This window comes from Notamacropus eugenii, chromosome 2 (assembly GCF_028372415.1).
Source record: "Notamacropus eugenii isolate mMacEug1 chromosome 2, mMacEug1.pri_v2, whole genome shotgun sequence".
Lineage (NCBI taxonomy): Eukaryota > Metazoa > Chordata > Mammalia > Diprotodontia > Macropodidae > Notamacropus > Notamacropus eugenii.
Window position 1 is genome coordinate 395,378,562 of NC_092873.1, and position 20,932 is coordinate 395,399,493.

At 36.4% G+C, this 20,932-nt stretch overlaps 1 protein-coding gene across 5 annotated transcripts in view; it reads right to left on the reverse strand.

The window, feature by feature from the left end:
* Positions 1-20,932, reverse strand: part of LYST (lysosomal trafficking regulator) — a 261,878-nt gene that overhangs the window by 97,451 nt on the left and 143,495 nt on the right. For all 5 annotated transcript variants that reach the window (XM_072647543.1, XM_072647542.1, XM_072647544.1 and 2 more), the window contains exons 20-26: positions 17,807-17,944; positions 15,872-16,070; positions 12,694-12,825; positions 5,640-6,273; positions 5,092-5,269; positions 3,717-3,886; positions 2,409-2,639 (exon numbers count right to left, since the gene is read on the reverse strand). In XM_072647543.1, the coding sequence (XP_072503644.1) occupies positions 2,409-2,639; positions 3,717-3,886; positions 5,092-5,269; positions 5,640-6,273; positions 12,694-12,825; positions 15,872-16,070; positions 17,807-17,944 (1,682 nt within the window). The remainder of the gene's footprint in view (positions 1-2,408; positions 2,640-3,716; positions 3,887-5,091; positions 5,270-5,639; positions 6,274-12,693; positions 12,826-15,871; positions 16,071-17,806; positions 17,945-20,932) is intronic.

Genomic DNA, 20,932 nt, shown 5'->3' on the forward strand with positions numbered 1-20,932 from the left:
CTCAATATTATTTTTAGTCCACCTCATTTTCCTTTACAAGAAAAAAAGTAAGGAAAAGAAATGGTAAATGTTTGGGGTTAACTAATACAGTACTATTCATAGACTTCCACTCAGCATGATTTACTTAGAAAAAAAGTTTTTTAAGCTCCCCAAGGTATCATCTAGTGGCATCCCAGAAATTATTCCCCAATTTCACCATTCCTGTGTTAATTCAAAGAAAGTCCAAAATCAGAGTGAGTTCCCATGCTGCCTGCAGAGGCCAAATGGGTATCCTCCATTCTTCACCTCAAGACTATGTTCCAATAAGGAACATAGGACTAGTTCCAATAAGGAATTTTATTTACTAAAATGTCTATGTGTGTGTGTGATCTGTGATTTCATTAGCTACTCGGGAAGATCTTCCTCCACCAAAATGCTTCAGGACCTTCTCTGCAACATAAAGTCTTGGAGAGTTGCCCGAAGACACTAAGATTAACAGACTTACACATGCTCACACAGCCATAAGTGTGTGTCAAGGGCAGAAGTGGAGCTCAAGTCTTTTTGAGTGAGGCTAGTTCAATGTCTCCTCTGCCAATCTGTCTCTCACTAATATCTTATACTATTAAAAGCATTCTGATTGAAAAGTTATTTTGCATGCATTAAAATACTGTACAAAATGTAAATTGGGATGATGTTAGAAGCATCAAAAAGTAAAACTAGCTCCAGGTCTAAGTTTTAAATGGAAATACTCCTTTCCAGAAAGACTCAATGCCTAAGTCCTAGGCATCACCCTTTAACTGGGGGAACGTGGCATAATACTTCACTTCTCTAAGATGCCAGACATTTTTGGTTTTTGTTATTTTTGTTCTGATGTTTGTTTTCTGTCAGCTTTGCTCTCTTTTTCCTCCTTTTCTTTTCCATTTCTCTACCTACGTAGGATCTTCTCACATGAAGAAAGCAGTCTCATATGGCTGGGATTGAACAACTGGAGCATTGCACGCAGTCAGACAAACCCTTGGTCACAATCCCAGCTCTGCCACCTGTGGCACAAAGGACAAGTGACAATTCCTTGGAGCTTTGGTTTCCTTATCTATAGAATGATGGAGTCCAACAATGATCTCTAAGGTCTCTTTTAATTCTGAATCTGAAATCCATGGTCCTATGGGGCAGTCAAGTTTCCTTTTGGTTAGCTCTTACCAATTTCTTTCCTCTGTTGAGCTGAAATCCATTTCCCCATACATTCATTCACTGGTCCTAACTCTATCATCTGAGACCAAGCTGACAAGGCTCAATTTCCATTCCCTGCTGACAGAGAGTATGGCAGCATGTAAAGAATGCTGGACATCAAGTCTGTGGGAAACCTGGATTTTAATCTTGAGACATAAGAATTGTGTGGCCTCTGAGCCTCAGATTCTTCATCTAAAGGTGAAGATAATTCTTGTACTACACATGGCCTAAAGGGTGGCTTTGACAGCATACATCGCCCCGTCTTATCTAATATTCACTATTAGAGGATCAAAGGTCTCTCAGGAATTACATCTTTCAAGGAGTCTTGAAATTCATCCTTCTTTTGACCAGTATTTCTATTAAAGTTATCTCCATCACCCCCTGAATTCTCATCCCTTTGATCCCATGCTTCCAATGCAGTCTTGTCACTAAGTTGCTCATTCTGGTTGATTTGTCCTTTTCAACATCTCTTGTATTCATCCCCTTGATTAGACTCATACGACTGGTTGGTTGGTTGTTGTCCTTCATTCATGAAGAAGACCAAACTGACATCACCATGATAAAGTGAAGTTTCAGTGTGTCCGACTGTGGCTGATCAGACCAATATGAGCTCGGAATGCTCTAGCACAGGTTGGAAATAGATAGTCCGTGTGAATATTTGGGGTGGATACTCCAAATGTGTGCATCCTATGTTTCCTTTGTGCTGTCTCAATTCTGCTTTGCTCAAAGAGCACAGCACCTTTTCTGATGTGGGCACGCCACACTGAGCAGTCCTGTGCCAGTGTCTCCCATGTCCCACAATCAAATCCAAAGTTTTTGAGAGAGACCTTGAGAGTGTGTCCTTGTATCACTTCTTCTGACCACCATGTGATCGCCTGACCCATGTGAGTTCTCCATAAAATAGTCTTTTTGGTAAGCGCAATATGCAAGACTCATATGACTACCACCCTACTAAAGGACTTTAGCAACTCACATTGAGATTACTGAATTATCTTCCTAATTATTCTCCTTACCTTCAGTATCACCTCTCTAACTCCTCTTTCACATAGTATCTAAAGTGATCCTCCTAAGGAAGAAGACTAACCATGTCAATTCCCTGCTCAATAAACTCCAGTGGTTCCTTATGACTTCTAGGACCAATCCAATTTTCCTCTTTCCAATTTATTAAGGCACAACTTAAAATATACTAATATAACACTTACTTTGTTTCTAGTCCATTTAAGGCAGCAATGGTATTACATAATACATATAACAGTCCATTATCCAGCAACATATCTGCCACTTTGGAGCAAGAATTTAAAATTTGAAGAAGAAGAAAAAGAGAGTTGTGTAAGAGTATGTTGTCACAGAGAGAGGTCTCTATTAGTCCAAGGACTGGAATGATACACCATTTCTGAAAAAGTTCCATGTTTTTCACTTCTTCAAAATCAAATCTATTAAAAAAAATACATAACATACAGCATTTAGTTACGAATGAGGTATACAGAGAGAAAAATATCTGTAACAGTTCTGATATTTCCCCTGTTTTAAAGACTACATTATTTTAAAGGGTCTGTCACCAGTACCTAAGACAACTTTATATCTAATGTTAAAGAAGCACCATTGAGACACATCACAACCACCATCAACATTTATATAGCACTTGCTACATGCCAGGCACTGAGCTAATCTCTTTACAATTATCATCTCATTTGATCCTCACAAGAATCTTGGGAAGCAGGTGCTATGATTTTGTTGTTCAGTAATTTTCAGTTGTGTCCAACTTTTCATGACCCCATTTGGCAAAGATACTAGAGTGGTTGGCCATTTCCTTCTCCAGCTTGTTTTGCAGATGAGGAACTAAGGTGAATAGGGTTAAGTGACTTGCTCAGGGTCACTCAGCTAGGAAGTATCTAAGAACAGATTTGAACTTAGGAAGAGGAGTCTTTCTGATTTCAGGCTTGGTGCTCTATCCACTATGCCACCCAGCCACCCTATTTTACTCCCATTTTACAGTTGAGGAAAGCAGGGCAAAGAGAGGTTAAATGAGTTGCCCAGGATCACCCAATAAGTGTCTGAGGACAGATTTGAACTCAGGTCTTCCTGACTCAAGGCCCAGAATTTTCTCAGTACTGGCCAGCATACAGCATATTTCACAGTATGTGGTTAATAAATGTTTGCTGACTAGATAATATGTTTTTGTTTTTTTTTTTACTAATGGATAAAATGAACAGGAAACAACATTAGCAGTACATTAAAAAACACATCCAAGTATATATCTGGCAAGGTGGTCTGGACCTGTGACTTCTCAGTGAACTGGTGAGGGAACTGACTCTATCAATGTAGATCAACAAGTGTTCTGCACCTGATATTTTTCCAGCTTTAGTCATTTCACTATACTTCCTCTCAAAGCACATCACATGCACAAAAATTAGTTAACTTATCTGAAGATTGCCTTTTAACTTATTTCCCAAATTCTCTAAGGTTAAATCTAAAGACAAGAGATTATCAAGGAAAAAAAGCACACTTACTCCTCATCAAGGATAATAGGATGGCCAAAGAACATTTCCATGAAGGATTCCAAAAGTTTCTGAGTTCCCTGATGAAGATATAACTGATTGGCTAGCAAGGCAAAGCCACGGTTCTTCAAGAATTTATCTTTTTGTTCCTTAGATGCTCTACTAAAATATGCAGCCAGAAGCTAAGCAAAAAATGATTATGACAACTTAGTCAATTATGCTTATTAAAATATATATATTTACAGTTCATTCTGATTAATTTCATTAGAGTAGGAAAATTAACTTAAAGAGAAAGTATTATCACTATAGTAAGAAAGCTATTTACCATGATTTTTAGAATGCAGAGTTAGTAACAAAGTATTCATATAATCTTGAATAGAATCTCTATTTTTTATCTCAGAAGAAAACAATCAGATAATCGCTTTAAACTGTTAAAATTTTTAGAAGTGAGTCACTAAACCCTATTCTAAAAGCTGAGAAATAGAAAAATTTTTAAACACTGTGTTTCATTTACAGTGGGATTCTTTTTGGATATGGGGTGGGGACTAAAGGGTTCCTGAGGTTCTTTCCAACTTTATAAAATTTGTGAACCTGCAAAAGGTAAATCTTTATGTTTATTTTATTATGTATTTGAGAAGCACTTAAAAGACTGCCATTAAACTGAGCTACCATTAATATTTACTTCTAATGAAAGACTTACACAGGACTCAGAAAAATCAGCACTTTTTCTATGCCTAGGAAAATAGCTTTTTGCCTCTAGATGATGTCAGGCAAAGCTATAAACAGAACATCCATTCTTTATCTAAGAAGAAAACAACCAGACAATTGTCTTAAATTATATAATTAACTTTTTGGAAGTGAGTCACCAAATCCTATTCCAAAAAGATGAGAAATATGAAAGTTCTGTTTGTTTTTTGTTTTTAAACACTATTTCAAAGAATGGATGATGACTCAACAGGCATTTTATAGTGAGGATCCTTTCTGGATATAAAGTAGACTAGATAGTCCCTCAAGTTCTTCCTAAATATAAAATCTGATTCTGTGAAAGGTAAATGAATATATTAATTTTACTATGTACCTTAGAAACACTCAAATGACAGAATTAATTTAGTATCCCATCTGCAAAATTCTACTTTTTCCCAAAACATTGCGAATGATTTGAAAGTAACCAGATGTGTGAACCTGTTGTCAAAATATTGCACTGACGTAGAATACTGAGAACTAAGTGGAGCTTACAATTGAAAGAAAATGGAAAACAGAAAAGTATGATTTTTGGTTGGTTCATTATTGCTACTGAGTTAATCTTAGAGCTATAATCATATCTGAGATTCAATTTCGTTTACACATATATTCTAAATTAAAAGTCACACGTAACATTTGTTCCTACTTTAATAACTCCTTGTTGTATAGGAGGTGATGGGTGGTTGAGAAGAACTATAAGTGTATCTGCTTGAATAAGTTTGTCCATCACATGGTCAAGCATGATATCAGGCAGGATCAGAAGAACTCCACGCAAGAGGTCATATAATCCACAGCAGATAAGGACCAGACAGTCTTCAGTTGAACTAAAAATGAGAAGGAAAAAATATTATCTCCACAGTACGAAAGATATTTACCACAGAATTCAGCATTAGTATTACTATAATATTGAATAGTCTCTAACATTTAACAAATTTCCTGACTTCTTTCTTTTTCACAAGTTTCTCAATAGCATCACTGTTATTTAAGGTGCATAACTATCTTTAAAAGTTTTCTCTGATTAAAGAATTTTCTCTCTAATAATCATGTGATTAAATAGAATTAAATACTATATGTCACTAAAAAGAATCTTTTTTTGTCACTAAAATGCATCATAATTATAAGGAGTAAAAGAATAGATATATTTAATTGCAAGAAATGTTAACATTCTCAAAGAAAAATTCAGTATTTGCATACCTATCAGTACTTGTAGTTTGCTTATAAGTTTGTTCATAACCTGGAATAAAGGTAAAGTTTTCCCAATCTTCAGGAACAATATTCTTGTCAGCAAGACTTGGCCATCGTGCAACAGCTGAGGATCCATTCTGAGAAGGAAAAGCTAACCCTAAACTTGGAATAGTACTATGGCTTCTCTGAAATGAAGAAAGCCCCTTTAGGTTATCAGGGCGGCGTAAGGAGAACTCATCTCCAGGACTTTCACTATCAAATTTCAGTTCCGCATTTGGATCTTTGCTATCCAATACAACTGATGGGTATTCTGACTCTGGTTTTGAAACATCATTGACAAAGATTTGTGGAGAAGGTGATTCTTCTGATTCACACATAGTTTTTGCTGATTCACAACTACTGATGAATATCTCCTCATGGACTTTTTTCGATATTTCCACATTCTCCCTGGAAGTAACTTTCTCTGGTTGGGTAGAAGAAATGTCATCTGGAATATTTTGTAAACTGTCAACACTCCAGCCCAAACTTCCTGACAGCTTACGTGGTTGCACTAGTGGTGAAGAAGCAGGTGATGCTGGTACACTTTTAGAGCGTAGTATTTGAACTATATTCTGCTGTGGAATAATACTCGAAGAACTGGTTCCTGACAAGATCAGATAGGAAATAACATTTTAGATTACACCTAAAACACTTCATCTGTCCAAATGCCTTCACAGAATAAAATGATCCACCTAAGTATGAACTAAATAAAGGAATTTTCTGGATAACTGCTACTTACTATTTTTAAGCACCAAAACTTTTATAAACAAACTTGATGGAATTCTTTCTAAATATAATACATACATGAGTATATTATATATTATTACCAGCATTATTTTATTACCATGAGGTTATAGGATTTAAGAACTGGTTAGGATCGTAGGATACATGTAATCCAAGATATCATTTTACAAATAAGGAAAATGACACCTGGTGGTTCCGTGATTTGTCATATAGGGTATTCCAACACATCTTTTGACTTCAAATCCTGTCCTTTTTCATTTCTTAAAGCTGTCCTTTCCTGGTTTACCATGCACACAAGTTAACCTTTTCTGTATTACTCAGGGTTAATACTATTGAAACATTTACTGAACTATAACAAAGTTGTTGAGTTCTCGAAGGTTACTGAGATGCTAGTAGGGATGCTACCTTCTATGCTAAAGAGACCCAGAATTTTACTTGACTTAACTAATGGAAAGAAAGGAGGAAAAGAATTTAATAACTGGATAAAAGAAAAAAAGAAAAAGGAATTAATAAGTTTACCAAAGATCCAAAACTAGAAAAGGGGGGGACAAATGGGAAGGGATTTGGGAGCAGGAAAGAAACCTTGTTAGAAGAGCTGTCTTAAAGTAGATGAAGCAAAAATAAAAAGAGATTAAGTATTTTCTTTGCAAAAGAAGAGGAATTTTAAAAATTCTCATTTGAGGGAAAAAAAGCAATATTAAAGACTAATGGAAGAAAACATAAACTTGACTCATAACATTAAATATAAATAAATCAAAAATTTTTTAAATGAAAAAAGTGACAGTTTGGTTAAAAACAACAGAACATTATAAAACGATGCTTATAAGAAAGACACTAGGTAACAGAGTTAGGATCTAGAGAGATTCCAACACCTCTTAAAACATGGGGCTGAACCTACTAAGATGAAATTCAACAGGCATAAAATGTAAAATCTTACACTGGGTACAAAACAATTAACATCTCAAGTACAAGAAAACAGAGGTATAGTAATACAGCAGTTCTGAAAAAAGATTTAATGTGAGTCAGTATAATAATGTCATTAGTTAATATTAGTCAACAAGTTTCTCCCCACTCCAATCCATCTTTCATTTAGCCACCAAAGTGATTTTCCTAAAGCTTTATTCAGTATAGTCACCTCATCCCCTCCTAACTCCCCTCAATAAACTCCAGTGGCTCTCCATTAACATCCAGGATCAAATATAAAATACTGTGCTGGGCACTGAAGCTTTTAATAACCTCACTCCTTCCTACCTTTCCAGTCTTCTTATACCTTACATACTTACAAACTCTTACGTACTTACATACTCTTCCCTCCAGCCTCCTTGTTGTTCCACAAATAACACACCCCATCTCTCAGCTCTGGGAATTTTATCTAGCTATCTCCCATGTCTGGAATGGTTTTCCTCCTCATCTCCAATCACTGGCCTCTGTGACTTCTAAAATCTCAACCTCTAAACCCCTCTTTATTATAGGGTTTTGCTTCTCTTAATTATTTCCTATTTATCCTGCATATAAGCTTGTTTGTACCTATTTATTTGCTAGCTGCCTCTCTCTTAGAAGGCAGGAACTGTCTTTTGTCACTTTTTGTTTCCTCAGAGTTTATCACAAGGCCTGGCACATAGTGGGCACTTAATAAATGTTTATTGACTGACTCAGCAATGAGATATGAAAGTCAAAAGAACTAATGAAATCTTAGACTACATTAATTTCCAGTAATAAGGAAGTGATAGTCCATTTTATTCCACTCTTTTCATACTTCACCAAGACTACTGTTCAGGGTGCCGGAGTTTAAGAAAAACATTATTAACTTGAGGAATGTCCAGATGAAGGTAACCAGGATTATGAAACACTATGAGTCCAAGGCATATCAAGAAGCACTGTCATGGGTACAGAGTCAAGATGGCAGAGTGAAAGCAGAGACTTTACTTGCTAGAGTGCTCCCCCAAGTCTGGTCGAATACCTGTAAAAAATGATTCAAAACAAATTCTGGAGCTGCAGAATCCACAGAATGATGGTGTGAAGTAAAATTCCAGCCCAAGACAGTCTGGAAGGTAGACTGGAAGCATCTATTGCACCACGTTGGGAGCAGAGTGCAGCCCAGCATGGGCAGCACTGGAACAGACAGGACATAAGCAGACCTGGGTGGGGTGGGGTGGGGAAGGCCTGAATCTGGCACCTGTGGTGGTTTCCATACTTCACAATCCCAAAATGCTGAGGAAAAATTGGAAGGTCAATGAAAAAAACCTGTCAGACCTGTGCGAGAGAGTAGAGTGGTCTGGCCCCAGCCCTACAGCAATAGAGGGGGTGGAAGAGCCCGCAGCAGCCTGCAGCCACAGCAAGGGCAGAGGCAGCTGGAATGTTTCTGGAGCTCTAGGCCCACAGATTGTGGACGGATCAAGTGGCTGAGAGTACACCCCCACCACCACTGGAAGCAGAGAACTACTTTGACAAAGACCTCAAAAGTCAAGTAAATGACTGGGGAAATGAGCAAAAACTGGAAAACAAAAATCAAGACTACAGAATCTTACTTTGGTGACAAGGAAGAACAAAATATACAAACAGAAGACGACAACATAGTCAAAGCTCCTACATCCAAAGATTCCAAGAAAAATGTGAATTGATCTCAAGGCATGGAAGAGCTCAAAAAGGATTTTGAAAATTAAGTGAGAGAAGTAGAGCAAAAACTGGGAAGAGAAATGAGTGATACAAGAAAATCATGAAAAATGAGTCAACTGTTTCCTAAAAGGGGCCCAAAAATGCTGAAGAAAATAACACCTTACAAAATAGACTGTGTTTGTCCTTCATTGCCGAAGACCATGCCATCAGAGAGAAATGATGACATGACTTGCGCTTGACTTTGTTTCGAGTGAAGGAGGGCTGTGCAGGTCACCAGCCTCACTTCTCCTCCAGAGCCATCTGAATCCAGTGACCAGATATTCATCAGGATGACTGGAGATGACCCAGGATGAGGCAAGTGGGTTTAAGTGACTTGCCCAAGTCACACAGCTAGTGAATGTCAAGTGTCTGAGGTGAGATTTGAGTCTTCCTGACTCCTGCACTGGTGCTCTATCCACTGTACCACCTAGCTGACCCACAAAACTAACCCAAATAGCAAAAGAGATTCAAAAAGTCAATGAGAAGAAGAATGCCTTAAAAAGTAGAACTGGCGAGATGGAAAAGGAGGTCCAAAAGTTCACTGAAGAAAATAATTCTTTAAAGATCAGAATGGAGCAAGAAATTATAAAACAAAGCCAAAGGAATGAAAAAATAGCAGACAATGTGAAATATCTCCCTGGAAAAAAAAATGATCTGTAAAATAGATCCAGGAGAAACAATTTTAAAATTATTGGACTACCTGGAAGACATGATCAAAAAAAGAGCCTAGACATCATCTTTCAAGAAATTATCAAGGAAAACTGCCCTGATATTCTGGACCCAGAGGGTAAAACAGATATTGAAAGAATCCACCAACTGCGTTCTGAAAGAGATCTCAAAAGGAAAACTACTAGAAATATTGTAGTCAAATTCCATAGCTCCCAGGTCAAGGAGAAAATATTTTAAGCAGCCAGAAAGAAACAATTTGAATATTGTGGAAACACAATCAGGATAACACAAGATCTACAAGTTTCTACATTAAGGGACTGGAGAGCTTAGAATATGATATCCCAGAGGTCATATGAGCTAGGATTAAAACCAAGAATCATCTATCCAGCAAAACTAAGTATAATACTATAGCAAAAAAAATAGTCATTCAATGAAATAGAGGACTTTCAAGCATTCTTGATGAAAACACCAGAGTTGAATAGAAAATATGACTTTCAAACAAAAGAATCAAAAGAAGTATGAAAAGGTAAACAGGAAAGAGAAATCAAAAAGGACTTACCAAAGTTGAACTGTTTACATTCCTACATGGAAAGATCATATTTGTAACTCTTGAGACTTTTCTTAGAATTAGGGCAGTTGGAGGGATAATATATATATAGAGACAATGGGCATTGGATGAGTTGAATAGGAAAGGATGATATTTTAAAAAATAAAATTAAGGGGTGAGAGGAATGTATTGGGAGGAGAAGGCAGAAATAGAATGGGGGTAATTTATCTCTAACACAAAAGATGTAAGAAAAAGTTTCTTCAATAGAGGAGAAGGTGTGGGGAAAGACTGAACCTTACTCTCATCAGATCTGGCTTAAGGAGGGAATGACATGTACACTCAATTTGATATGAAAATCTATCTTACATTACAGGAAAGTAGGGGGTAAGAGAATTAGTGGGAGGGGTAGGGATGATAGAAGGGAGGGTAAATGGGAAGAGGGGGTAATTAGAAGTAAATACTTTTGAGGAGGGACAGGGTCAAAAGAGAGAATAGGATAAATGGAAGGCAGGATATGATAGAGAGAAATATAGTTAGTCTTTTGTATCATAACTGATATAGAAATGTTTTGCATGACTACACATGTATAGTCTATATTGAATTGCGTGCCTTCTCAGTGGGGATGGGTGGTGAGGGAGGAAGGAAGAGAAGTTAGAACTCAAAGTTTTAAAAATGAATGTTAAAAATTGTATTTACATGAAACTGGCAAATAAGACATACCAGCTATGGGCTAGAGAACTCTACAAGAAAATATAGGGGAAGGGAATAAGAGAAGGGATAGGTGTGATAGAAGGGAGGGCAGACTGGGAAAAGGAGTAATTGGAATGCACAATCTCTTTGGGCAGGTGGAAGGGAGAGATGGGGAGAAAATTTAAAACTTAAAATCTTGTAGAAGTGAATAAAAATAAATTAATCTAAAAAAATAAAAAAAATAATAATTCTTACCCACAAAAAAAAATAAGAGCCCTTAAGAGCCCTGAAGTTTTTAATGTCCTTTGCCTTCAAACAGCATCACCAAGTGAACAGGGTCCTCCCTTAGTGACTCAGAATCTCTTATATCCATCCTCTTCTCTCCTATTTCCCTTCATACTACTCAAGTACTGGCTCTAATTATTATATATCTGGAGTATTAGCTTTCTAATAGGTTCTCCTACTTCTATCCATTTTCCTACTTCTATCCTTTTCCCCACTCCAGCCTATCCTCCACATTGTTGCCTGACTAATCCAAAGTGACTTTCAGAGGATGTAGTCAGAATGTTTGCTTCCATTCAGAAGAAACCCTGGAGATAATCTGTCACAACTTTTTTATTAAAAATAAACTCGCAAACAAACAAACAAAAAGGAGCCAAAACTTCTTTATTATGAACTTAGCAAACAAACCTAAACAAAAAAAAAAAAAAAAGAGGTGCTGTCATGTGGAAGAGGGATGAGAATTGTTCTGTTTAGTCTGAGAGGGAAAAAAACAAAAGTATTTGATGGAAGTTGCAAACAGGTAAATTTAGCCTTGATGTCAGTAAAAGATTTTCAAACAATTAGAGGCATTCAAAAGTGGAATGGGCTGCCTTGAGAGTTGGTCTTCTTCGGAAATCTTTAAGTAGAGGTTAGAAGACCACTTGTTGGCTATATTCTAGTGTGATTCTTTTGTGTTTAGCTTGGACAAGGTGAATATTGAGGTCCCTTCGAACTCTCATGTTCTACAATTTTTAAAAAATTCACACTCTTGAAAAATTACTAGTGAAACTAATATAATATAGCTTTAAAACTATTTTTTTACAAGTCACAGAAACTACTAGAAAACTGTTCAGGAATTTTGGTGATAAAATAAAATAAAGGTGGAATCATATAAATATTGGAGTAATGATGAGTGTATATCTACACTATTTTATGGTTTAGGGATAGAGACAAGGTCAAGCTATATAGGAAATGAAAGAACTGGTATGGAATAGAATACAGCCAGAGACAGAAAAGGCAGTGAATATAAAGCTAAGTCAAAGGCAGAAGAAGAAAGCTGGCAATGAATGGTGGCAGGAGAAGAAACAGAAATGGACCTGGACAGAATTAAGATGAATGAGCATGGCTGAGACTAGAGTGAAGGCAAAAACTCCAGACTATTTGAATTTCCCTCTGTTTGGAATATTTCTTTGTTTACTCATTTCATCAGTTCTCCTGAGGATTCAGGTTCAACAGAAATTTGGTAGGCTATTTTTGAGTTACTTTTTCATAGAGAATACAAAATCATAAAATTATATTTCCATAAAAATATTCTTAATTTCCTCGCTTCATCTTCAATTAGTATGAATTATTCAAATTAGATTACTAAATTATATATTTTTATACATCTCAAAGAGGTTTTTAAAAACGAGGGGATTTTAGGTGGAAGGGAGGGAGAGCAGTGTTGTAGCCAATTACCTTCAGACAGTGAAGCAGTAAAACTAGATGGACTTATAACTGTGAATCCAGGACTAGTAATACTCTTTCCTCCACTGCTGGAATGCCTCAGGTACATGATTGATTGTACTTTTTCCTGAAATATCTTGCCATCTAGAATAAAACAAGATGAACAATTTAACTTTTAAGAAATTTTTTTCCTTAACATCATAAAAAAAGGAAATTCATTAAACCAAACAAATCTTTTAACTCTGAGTCTTAAATTCAATTTTAATAAAGAACCAAAAATTTACAACAAATTTTAGAGACATCAGCATAATTTGGGGGGGAACTTGTAAGCAGATTATTTTTTGTTTACACAAAATTTTTCTATTGCGTTTATATAGTTTCAACCAAAAATTAGCATTCTTTTCAAGATAAAGCCATTTATCCATCTTATATGCCTAATTTGTGGGAGGATAAAGACATGTATTGCACAGGATGGGCAGGCATGGATAGGCTGTCATTTGCATTGATGGATGGAACATCCAAAGTGATATTTACAGATCCATTTCTATATGGATCTAACCATATGATCTTTGTTCTTTAGAGGATTATTATTTTTTCTATTTCTCTCATATTCTGCACAAAGATCTATCACAGAGGTAGGTATGTGGCAGGGGCTCAATAAATTCCTTTTTATAGATTACAGAGGAAGTAATTAATAGGAAAGTAGGCAATAATAGCCTACCTTGCTCCCTAATGCCACTGAGACCACTGTTTTAGTATCATAGTTTAACATCTCTTTGGAAACTTTCAATTAACGCAATCCTCTCCATATCCTCAATAGGATCATCTGCTAACTTCCAAAATAAATTATCCCTGGTCCAACAGGGATCCACTGAAGTCTGTCGACTAGGGGAGTGATACAGTCATAGTTGTACTTTAGGAAGATTATTTTGAGCAGTGCTAAGCACAGACTGGAAGAAGAGAACAAAATGGAAGTGGGGAGACTAAGTAGGGAACAGGTAAGAGATAATGAACTACAGTGGTGTTTTTATGAGTGGATAGATTCAAGAAATATGGAAAGAAAATCACAAGCATTCTACACTTTCCACAATACCTGATGACCTGGGTCACCTTCTCTACCATACTTTCTAGAATGGAGGAAACCCCAATGACAGCAACCATTATGCAATCTTAACTCAACTTTCATGGTTACTTATCAAATATTTCTGTTACATACTCTTCTTTCTACCTCAAAATGTCTTATACATTCTCCTTTCCCTAAGAGGAGAATATTTACCCTACTCCTTGCCAGAGCAGACCATACTAACTGTGCTTGATCTGTTTCCTGCAGACCTTTAACCATTCATCATTTCCTATTATATCTCCACCTGTCTCTAATGAGATCTTTCTCCTCTAAGAACCTGAGTAGTTCTTTAATATCCTAAAAACCAACACATATGAAAAAAATCTTCTCTCAACCCTGCTACCTTCTCAAACCAAAGCACTCTCTCCTTCCTTCACTATTAAACTCTTTGAAAAAGGAGTCCACCCTCAGTGTCATTATTTTCTCACTACACATTCACTGTTTAATCATTACACTCCACACCTCTCCCATCGCTTCTACCATTAAAACCATAACTTCATCAAACATTGCTATAGCACCTTCCGTGTCTCATTTACTTCCATAACTTCAATTACCAAATCCATGCAGATGACTCCTAAATGACTATCTGTAGTCCTGATCTTTCTTTAGAGTTCCAGACTTACTTTTCTGTCCATAGGTCATCTTTATCAGAAGGTCTCATTAATACTTCAAATTTAAGAGGGTTAAACTAAGCTCATCACCTTTCCTGCTAAATATGCTTCTCTTTTTTTAAGGTTACTTTTAGTGGAAAAATCAAATAAGTCTCTCATGTTTGCAATGCTAGTGGTAACTGATTATTTCTACTTCTTTATCCTTCATATCTAAGCAGTTACCAAGTATATAAAATTCTGCCTTCACAGAATTTCTAACATCAATTCCTACTGCCACCATTCTAGTATAGTCTGTACTCTTCAAATTGCCTCAGAGAATTTCGCATACTCATTCTCTTCTACTTCTAACCCATCCTTCATAACTGCCAAAAAAAGTCTTTTAATTTAAACATAGATCTATTCGTGTCACTCCTTGGTGCCTGCCCGCCCGCCCCGCCCCCCCATGTATTTGATGAATAATTCTGTTCTCTTCAAGAGAAGTTTAAGCTCTTTGGTTTGGCATTCAAAGGTCTCAACAATTTGACAGCTAGCTTTTTCTCATATCAATCCCTTTCACACATTCTATGCTCTAAGCTAAAATATTCTACTACCTCACTCTGAACTCTTCTAAATCTATGCCTAAGCTTCCTTTGGTCCCTATGGAATGACCTTTTGGAATGTCCTTTCTTCCTTTCTGAAATGAATTTAAGATACTCCTGAAAAGCTCCACTTAAATGCCACCTTCTATAGGAAATATTCCATGATCCTGTGCTCACCAACAACTTTTCTGATCAGAGTTCACACAGTACTTTGTTTTGTACTTCTCTAATGCACTTACTGTACATTATTGTATACTCCACCCATCTCTACAGATGTAACTATTCCCTTTACTAGAATGAGCCCTAGAGGAGGAATCATGCATTATTTCCTATCTTCCCTAGAGTCTGGCACAGCGCTTTGCATGCAACGGCAGCTTAATATGCTTGTTCTTTTGTAAAGTTTTTAAAATTCTACTTCCAAGTCTCATTATAACACGCAGGTTAAATACGATTTGTCAGGACAAATCTAACTAACTTCAAAAGATGTGTGCACACAAGGGGAGGGACTGGTAAAATAACATTGGAAAGACTGTTGCCAAACTGTGGAAGGCCCTGAATTGTGAGGTATCACTGACAATTGTTGAACTGGAGTATATCTTGCTCAGATGTTGCCTTTCACAAAACTTCTTAATGGACGCTTAATGCTACCTTTTTAAAAAAATTATTTTATTTTAAATTTATAGGATAAAACCAGCATTTCAATAACATAGTAAAAAAAGATTGCACATGAAACTATTATGTACAACTTGCTATTTCTTTTAAATACGTTATGTAAATTTCTTTTTTCCCCTCCCATTCCCCCTTTTTAAAAACTTTGAATAAAGCTGAAAGAAAAAAATAAGACAATTAAATATAATCTAATACATGAACATACCTACCTATATGCAAGGAAAAGTAGAAGTTGGTGGGATTATGACAAACATAAGTATTAGTAGGAGGGTGAACTGCTAAGAGGAAGTTGAAAATAAGAGTCAATAATTCCAGATCTGGGGGTGAACCAAGAACTTCTTCAATTATTTTCACAAAGGAGCTACAAACCTCCCGAGGCATGGATGTCAGGTGCCCCTCTTTGTGTTCCTGAAAAGAACAACATTATTTTAAAAAGAACCATCAAATAACAACATTCTTCACTTCACAATACATTTCTTTAAAAGGAGAACATTTAACTAAGAGGGAGAATGGTGGAGGAGATGGATGCTTGCAGTCAGGAAGAACAGGGTTCAAAATCTGTCCTCATACTTATAGGCCATGTGAGCTCCAGTAACAGGATTCTTACATGGAAAGAGGTCTTCAAGCTGACAAAAATCAAGGAACTTTTGCAAATAAGATTTAACTGGCTACTAATAAAGTACACATTTAGAACTGAAGTACATTTAATGATCAGTATTAGTAAAGATTATTATTGTTGAATGTTATTAAATATTTTGCTGTCTATTGCATTGCATACAGTAGGAAACTTAGAATTCATTAAAGAGTAATGACAATGTAGGAATGGCATAAAAGACCAAGAAATGGATTGGTAGTAAGGATAGCTGGGTTCAATCCTATTACCTAGATGTGTAACCTTAGGCAAATCAGTTAACCTTATTAGGGCCAGTTTTCTCATCTGCAAAATAAGCCAGATGCACTACATGATTTCTGAGGTCTTTTCCAACCCACAATTCTATGACGCAAACCAGAAACAGAGGCATAATATAATTATATAGGGATCTGCTAAAACTCTCTCTGCCAAAACCAAAGCAGTTAATAATTTCCTGGCTTGTTTTAAGGCTAATTTCATCCTTGAAACAAAAGAGAAAGCAAACTGAGGAACTGCTATACAGAATGGTCATCATTTATTCTCAGCAATCTAGGGGCAAGACTGGGGTGGGGGGAAGTGATAAAGGTTAACTAGGAATGATGATCAACAAGGCAGAAATAGGAAAAAGGTCAAAGGGGAAGGGCAAGGAGAGGGTTGTGAGAAATTCTAGGGCACTGGAAAGCAATTCCTGAAATGACTGACTACAAGGAAATGATGGTATAACAAGACTGCATGAACTTGTGTGGAGAAAAGACCATTTAGAGGTTTCAGCAGAAGAGTGATCTAGAAGTAGAGGAGAAGAGAGCAGCAAGCGCCCTAGCCCTTCCTCATAGCTCAGGGAGAATGGAATCACCTCTCTTGGAGATTAGGAGAAATGTAGTATTCAAGTTTCTAAAACTACAAGAGGATGGAAGCAATAACAACTAATATTTAAAGGAATCAAATGAGATAACATATGTAAAGCACTTTGCAAACCTTAAAACAATATGCAAATTTTAGCTATTATCAATAATCTGATATGGAACCAACTACCGCCTGAGGCAATTCGTTCTTCTTTTGTTGTTGTTGTTCAATTGTATCGTTCAAGTCAGACTTCTCGTGACCATTTGGGGTTTTCTTGGCAGGGATACTGGAGAGGTTAGCCATTTGCTTCTCCAGCTCATTTTATAGATGAGGAAACTGAGGCAAACAGGGTTAAGTGACCTGCCAGGGTTACACAGCCAGTGAAGGTCTGAAGCCAGATCTGAACTCAGGAAAATGAGTCTGCCTGACACTAGGCCCGGCACTGTCCACTGAGCCACTTTGTTTTCCCCCTTCTCCTTTAAGATTGCTTAATTCTTAGGAAGTTTTTCTTTACCCTGAGCTTAAATGTATGTAAATCTTCTAGTTCTGCCTTTAAGAAACAGGCAGAACAAATTTAATCTCTACAAAATTTATAATCCTAAGCAGGAAAGAGGAAAATAAAAAATATATTTTAAAAAGTAGTATGAGAATTCAAATTTTGTAAAAGTACCTGTAAAACCTGACAAGTTAGTAGAAAGTGATGAACTACTCGAGCTTTCAATAACTGCTTGATATTAAACATCTGTAGGTGGTGATTAGCTCTAATAAGGACTTCAAGTGCAGCCAAGAGAGTCTCCCAAACACCATGCTGGAAAAATAAGCAACATCAATTAGCCAATGAGCAAGTTAAAAAATGGTAAATGGCTTTCTAAAAATACATTCTACATACCAACTCAACCACATTCTTAATAATGATCAAATTTATCTGAAAGTAAAGGTAAGCACTAACTCCTGTAACTCTGATTGTCAGTATTGGCAACTTCCCATACCAAATTACTTTGTGTTTATTTTGTATTCTTGGTGCACTTGTTCACTTCCCCAAGAAGCACACGAATTCCTTGAGTACAAGAACAGTTTTATTTGAATTTGTGTATCCTAAGCACCTTATACCTAGTCAATACTTAATAAATGCTTAATGAAATGAACTCAAAGTACCCTTATACTTAGTCAGCACTTAGTTAGTTCTTAATGAGCAGAACTGAAAAGATTCATTAGATAGGTGGTACTTAGATGTGGTTTTTCCTTAAAATCATATTTAGTGCTGGAAGGGCCTTTAAGAATTGATCATCTAATCCAACTCCTTCATTTTACAGTTGAAACTGAAGCCTGGAAGCATTTTGTTAAGTGACTTGCCCACAGTCACACAGGAGTAAGCAGGGGCACCAAGATTGGGTCTCAAGTCCACTGACTCTAGATACAGTATTCTTTCCACCATACTTGTATTTGATGTTTCAATAAATGATCACATTCTGGAAATAAGTGGTATACAAATATCCTCAGAAGACTATTTCACCTTAAAAAGTGAGCTCTCTACTCAATGTACAAAAATGTACAAAGACACTGTGTTATTATTTTGGCTGGTGAATTTACATTAAAACAACACAAAAAGGGTAAATATATGTGTAAAATCCAATGTTTCCTACACAACTTAAAAGGCAGTGCTTACTTATTTAAATAATGCTAACAGTGTAGATTGTTACAAATTATTAGTTGTGATACTAAAAGAAAATAACTAGTAAAGTTTAAAGTACACAGTTTATTTTTTCCAGTAATTAAAATACTAAAACACCAAATAACAAACCAATTTGCAGATTATTATGGCATTCTGAGTAAACAATTTCAAAGGCTCATACACTCACAAGTTTAAAAGTTTGAAGGGCCCTCAGAAGTCATCTAGCTCCTGACCCCACCCCTCATTTTGCAGATCAGGGTGACGAGAAATTCTACATTTGAAAATGCAGACTCAAAAGATATTTTTCTTTGCTTGAATCTATTATTTCATTGGCATAGGGAACTCTTGGGGAGAAAAAGATGTGTAAAGAACAATTGCTTTGTAACTTAAGAGTCATAGAAATTTGCACAAGCTATTAAGAGGTAAAATGACTTCCCCAGGATCACAGGGTCATCATGTGTTGGAAGTGGGACTTAAACCCAGGTCCTCTCAAACTCAATGCTGGCTCCCTATCCAGTAAGGCCATGTTGCTGCTGCTTCTTTTTCTTCCTCCCTAAAAAAAATCTTTCTCAAATATTTATTAAAGTCTTGATTGTTTATAAAAGAATAGGGATATCCCCAAAAAACAAAATTCAAAGTTAATTTTCAACTTTATTAGCTATGAATAACTGACAATCTCACTATTTGCTTTTCCTAACAAAAAAGCATAATTAAGCTGTTTCAGTTTCAGGCCTCTAAATCTTTTCCCCTGTCACTGTCTCATTAATAAACCCTAAAAAATAAAGGAATACACTAAAATGGAAAGGAATATACACTAAATAAGTCCTTCACTTAATGTGCATGTTAGGGCAAATATTCTACTTGCCACTTTTGTCTTCACTGGTTCTTAATCTTTTTCTCTTACCCCTATATACAGATGTTCCTTAAGACTCCATCATTATATCTCTTCTTTCTATATACTCTTCCCCTTGGCAAAACTTATCCACTATCATTTTTATGACAGATGCTCCCATATCTTTATTTCTAACCCCGACCTCTCTCATGAACTAATCTCATATTTATAGTTGTCTATAAGACACTTTTACTTGAACTTTTCCTCAAACTTTGTATGTCCAACCCAAATTCAACAAGCATTCATTAAGTGGCTGCTATGTGCCAGTCAGCTAGGTGCATAAAGGATGGAGCATGAAGGTTGGAGTCAGGAAAATCTGAGTTCAAAATCAGTCTCAGACTCTTACTACCTGTGTAATCCTAGGCAATCTACCTAACCTGTCTGCCTAAATTTTCTCCATTGTAAAATGGGGATAACAACAGTGCTTCCCTCTCAGAACTGGAATGAGGATTGAATGAGGTAATATTTATATCTGTATCTATATCTATATCTATCTATATATCTTAGCAGTGCCTGGCACATAGCAGGCACTTAATAAACATTCTTCCCCTCCCCTTTTTCTCTTCCCTAAGTCCTCTGCTAAACTCCCCTAAACATTCTTCTTGCTTCCCCATTTCTGTAAGTGCCTTTATTTTTCTCCTAATCAGCCACACTCTAAACCTTGAAGTCAGCTTTTATTCCTCCTTCACCATCCCCACACATTCAATTAGTTGTTAAATACTATTAATTCTATCACACTGACATGTCTTGAATCCATTACTTTTTCCATTCTCCTTGCCACTGAGTTTCATTGCTTCTTACTGATGCAATACAATAGTCACCTAACACATCCCTTTTTCCATGCTCAAACCAGAGGTGGGGAACCTGTAACCTTGAGGTCACATGTGGCTCTCAAGCGTGGCCCTTTGACTGAATCCAAACTTCACAGAACAAATCCCAAAAGGATTCCCCACTGCTGCAAAACCATTCTACAAAATCAGCAAAACATACATCAAAAAGCTTGTCATTCCCCTTCAAAAACCTTTATGGTTTACAATTGTCCAAAGTTATTGACCTAGTATTCAAGGTTCTTTATACCATCAGCCCAATTTATCTTTCCAGCCTTACCTTCTACTACTACCTACAGTTACTTTATACTCAAATAGGATTGTATTACTCCCAGTGCATTTCAATACTTTTACATCTCCTTACCTATTCTCCTGCTATACTCCCAGTGAAAAATCTTTCTACAT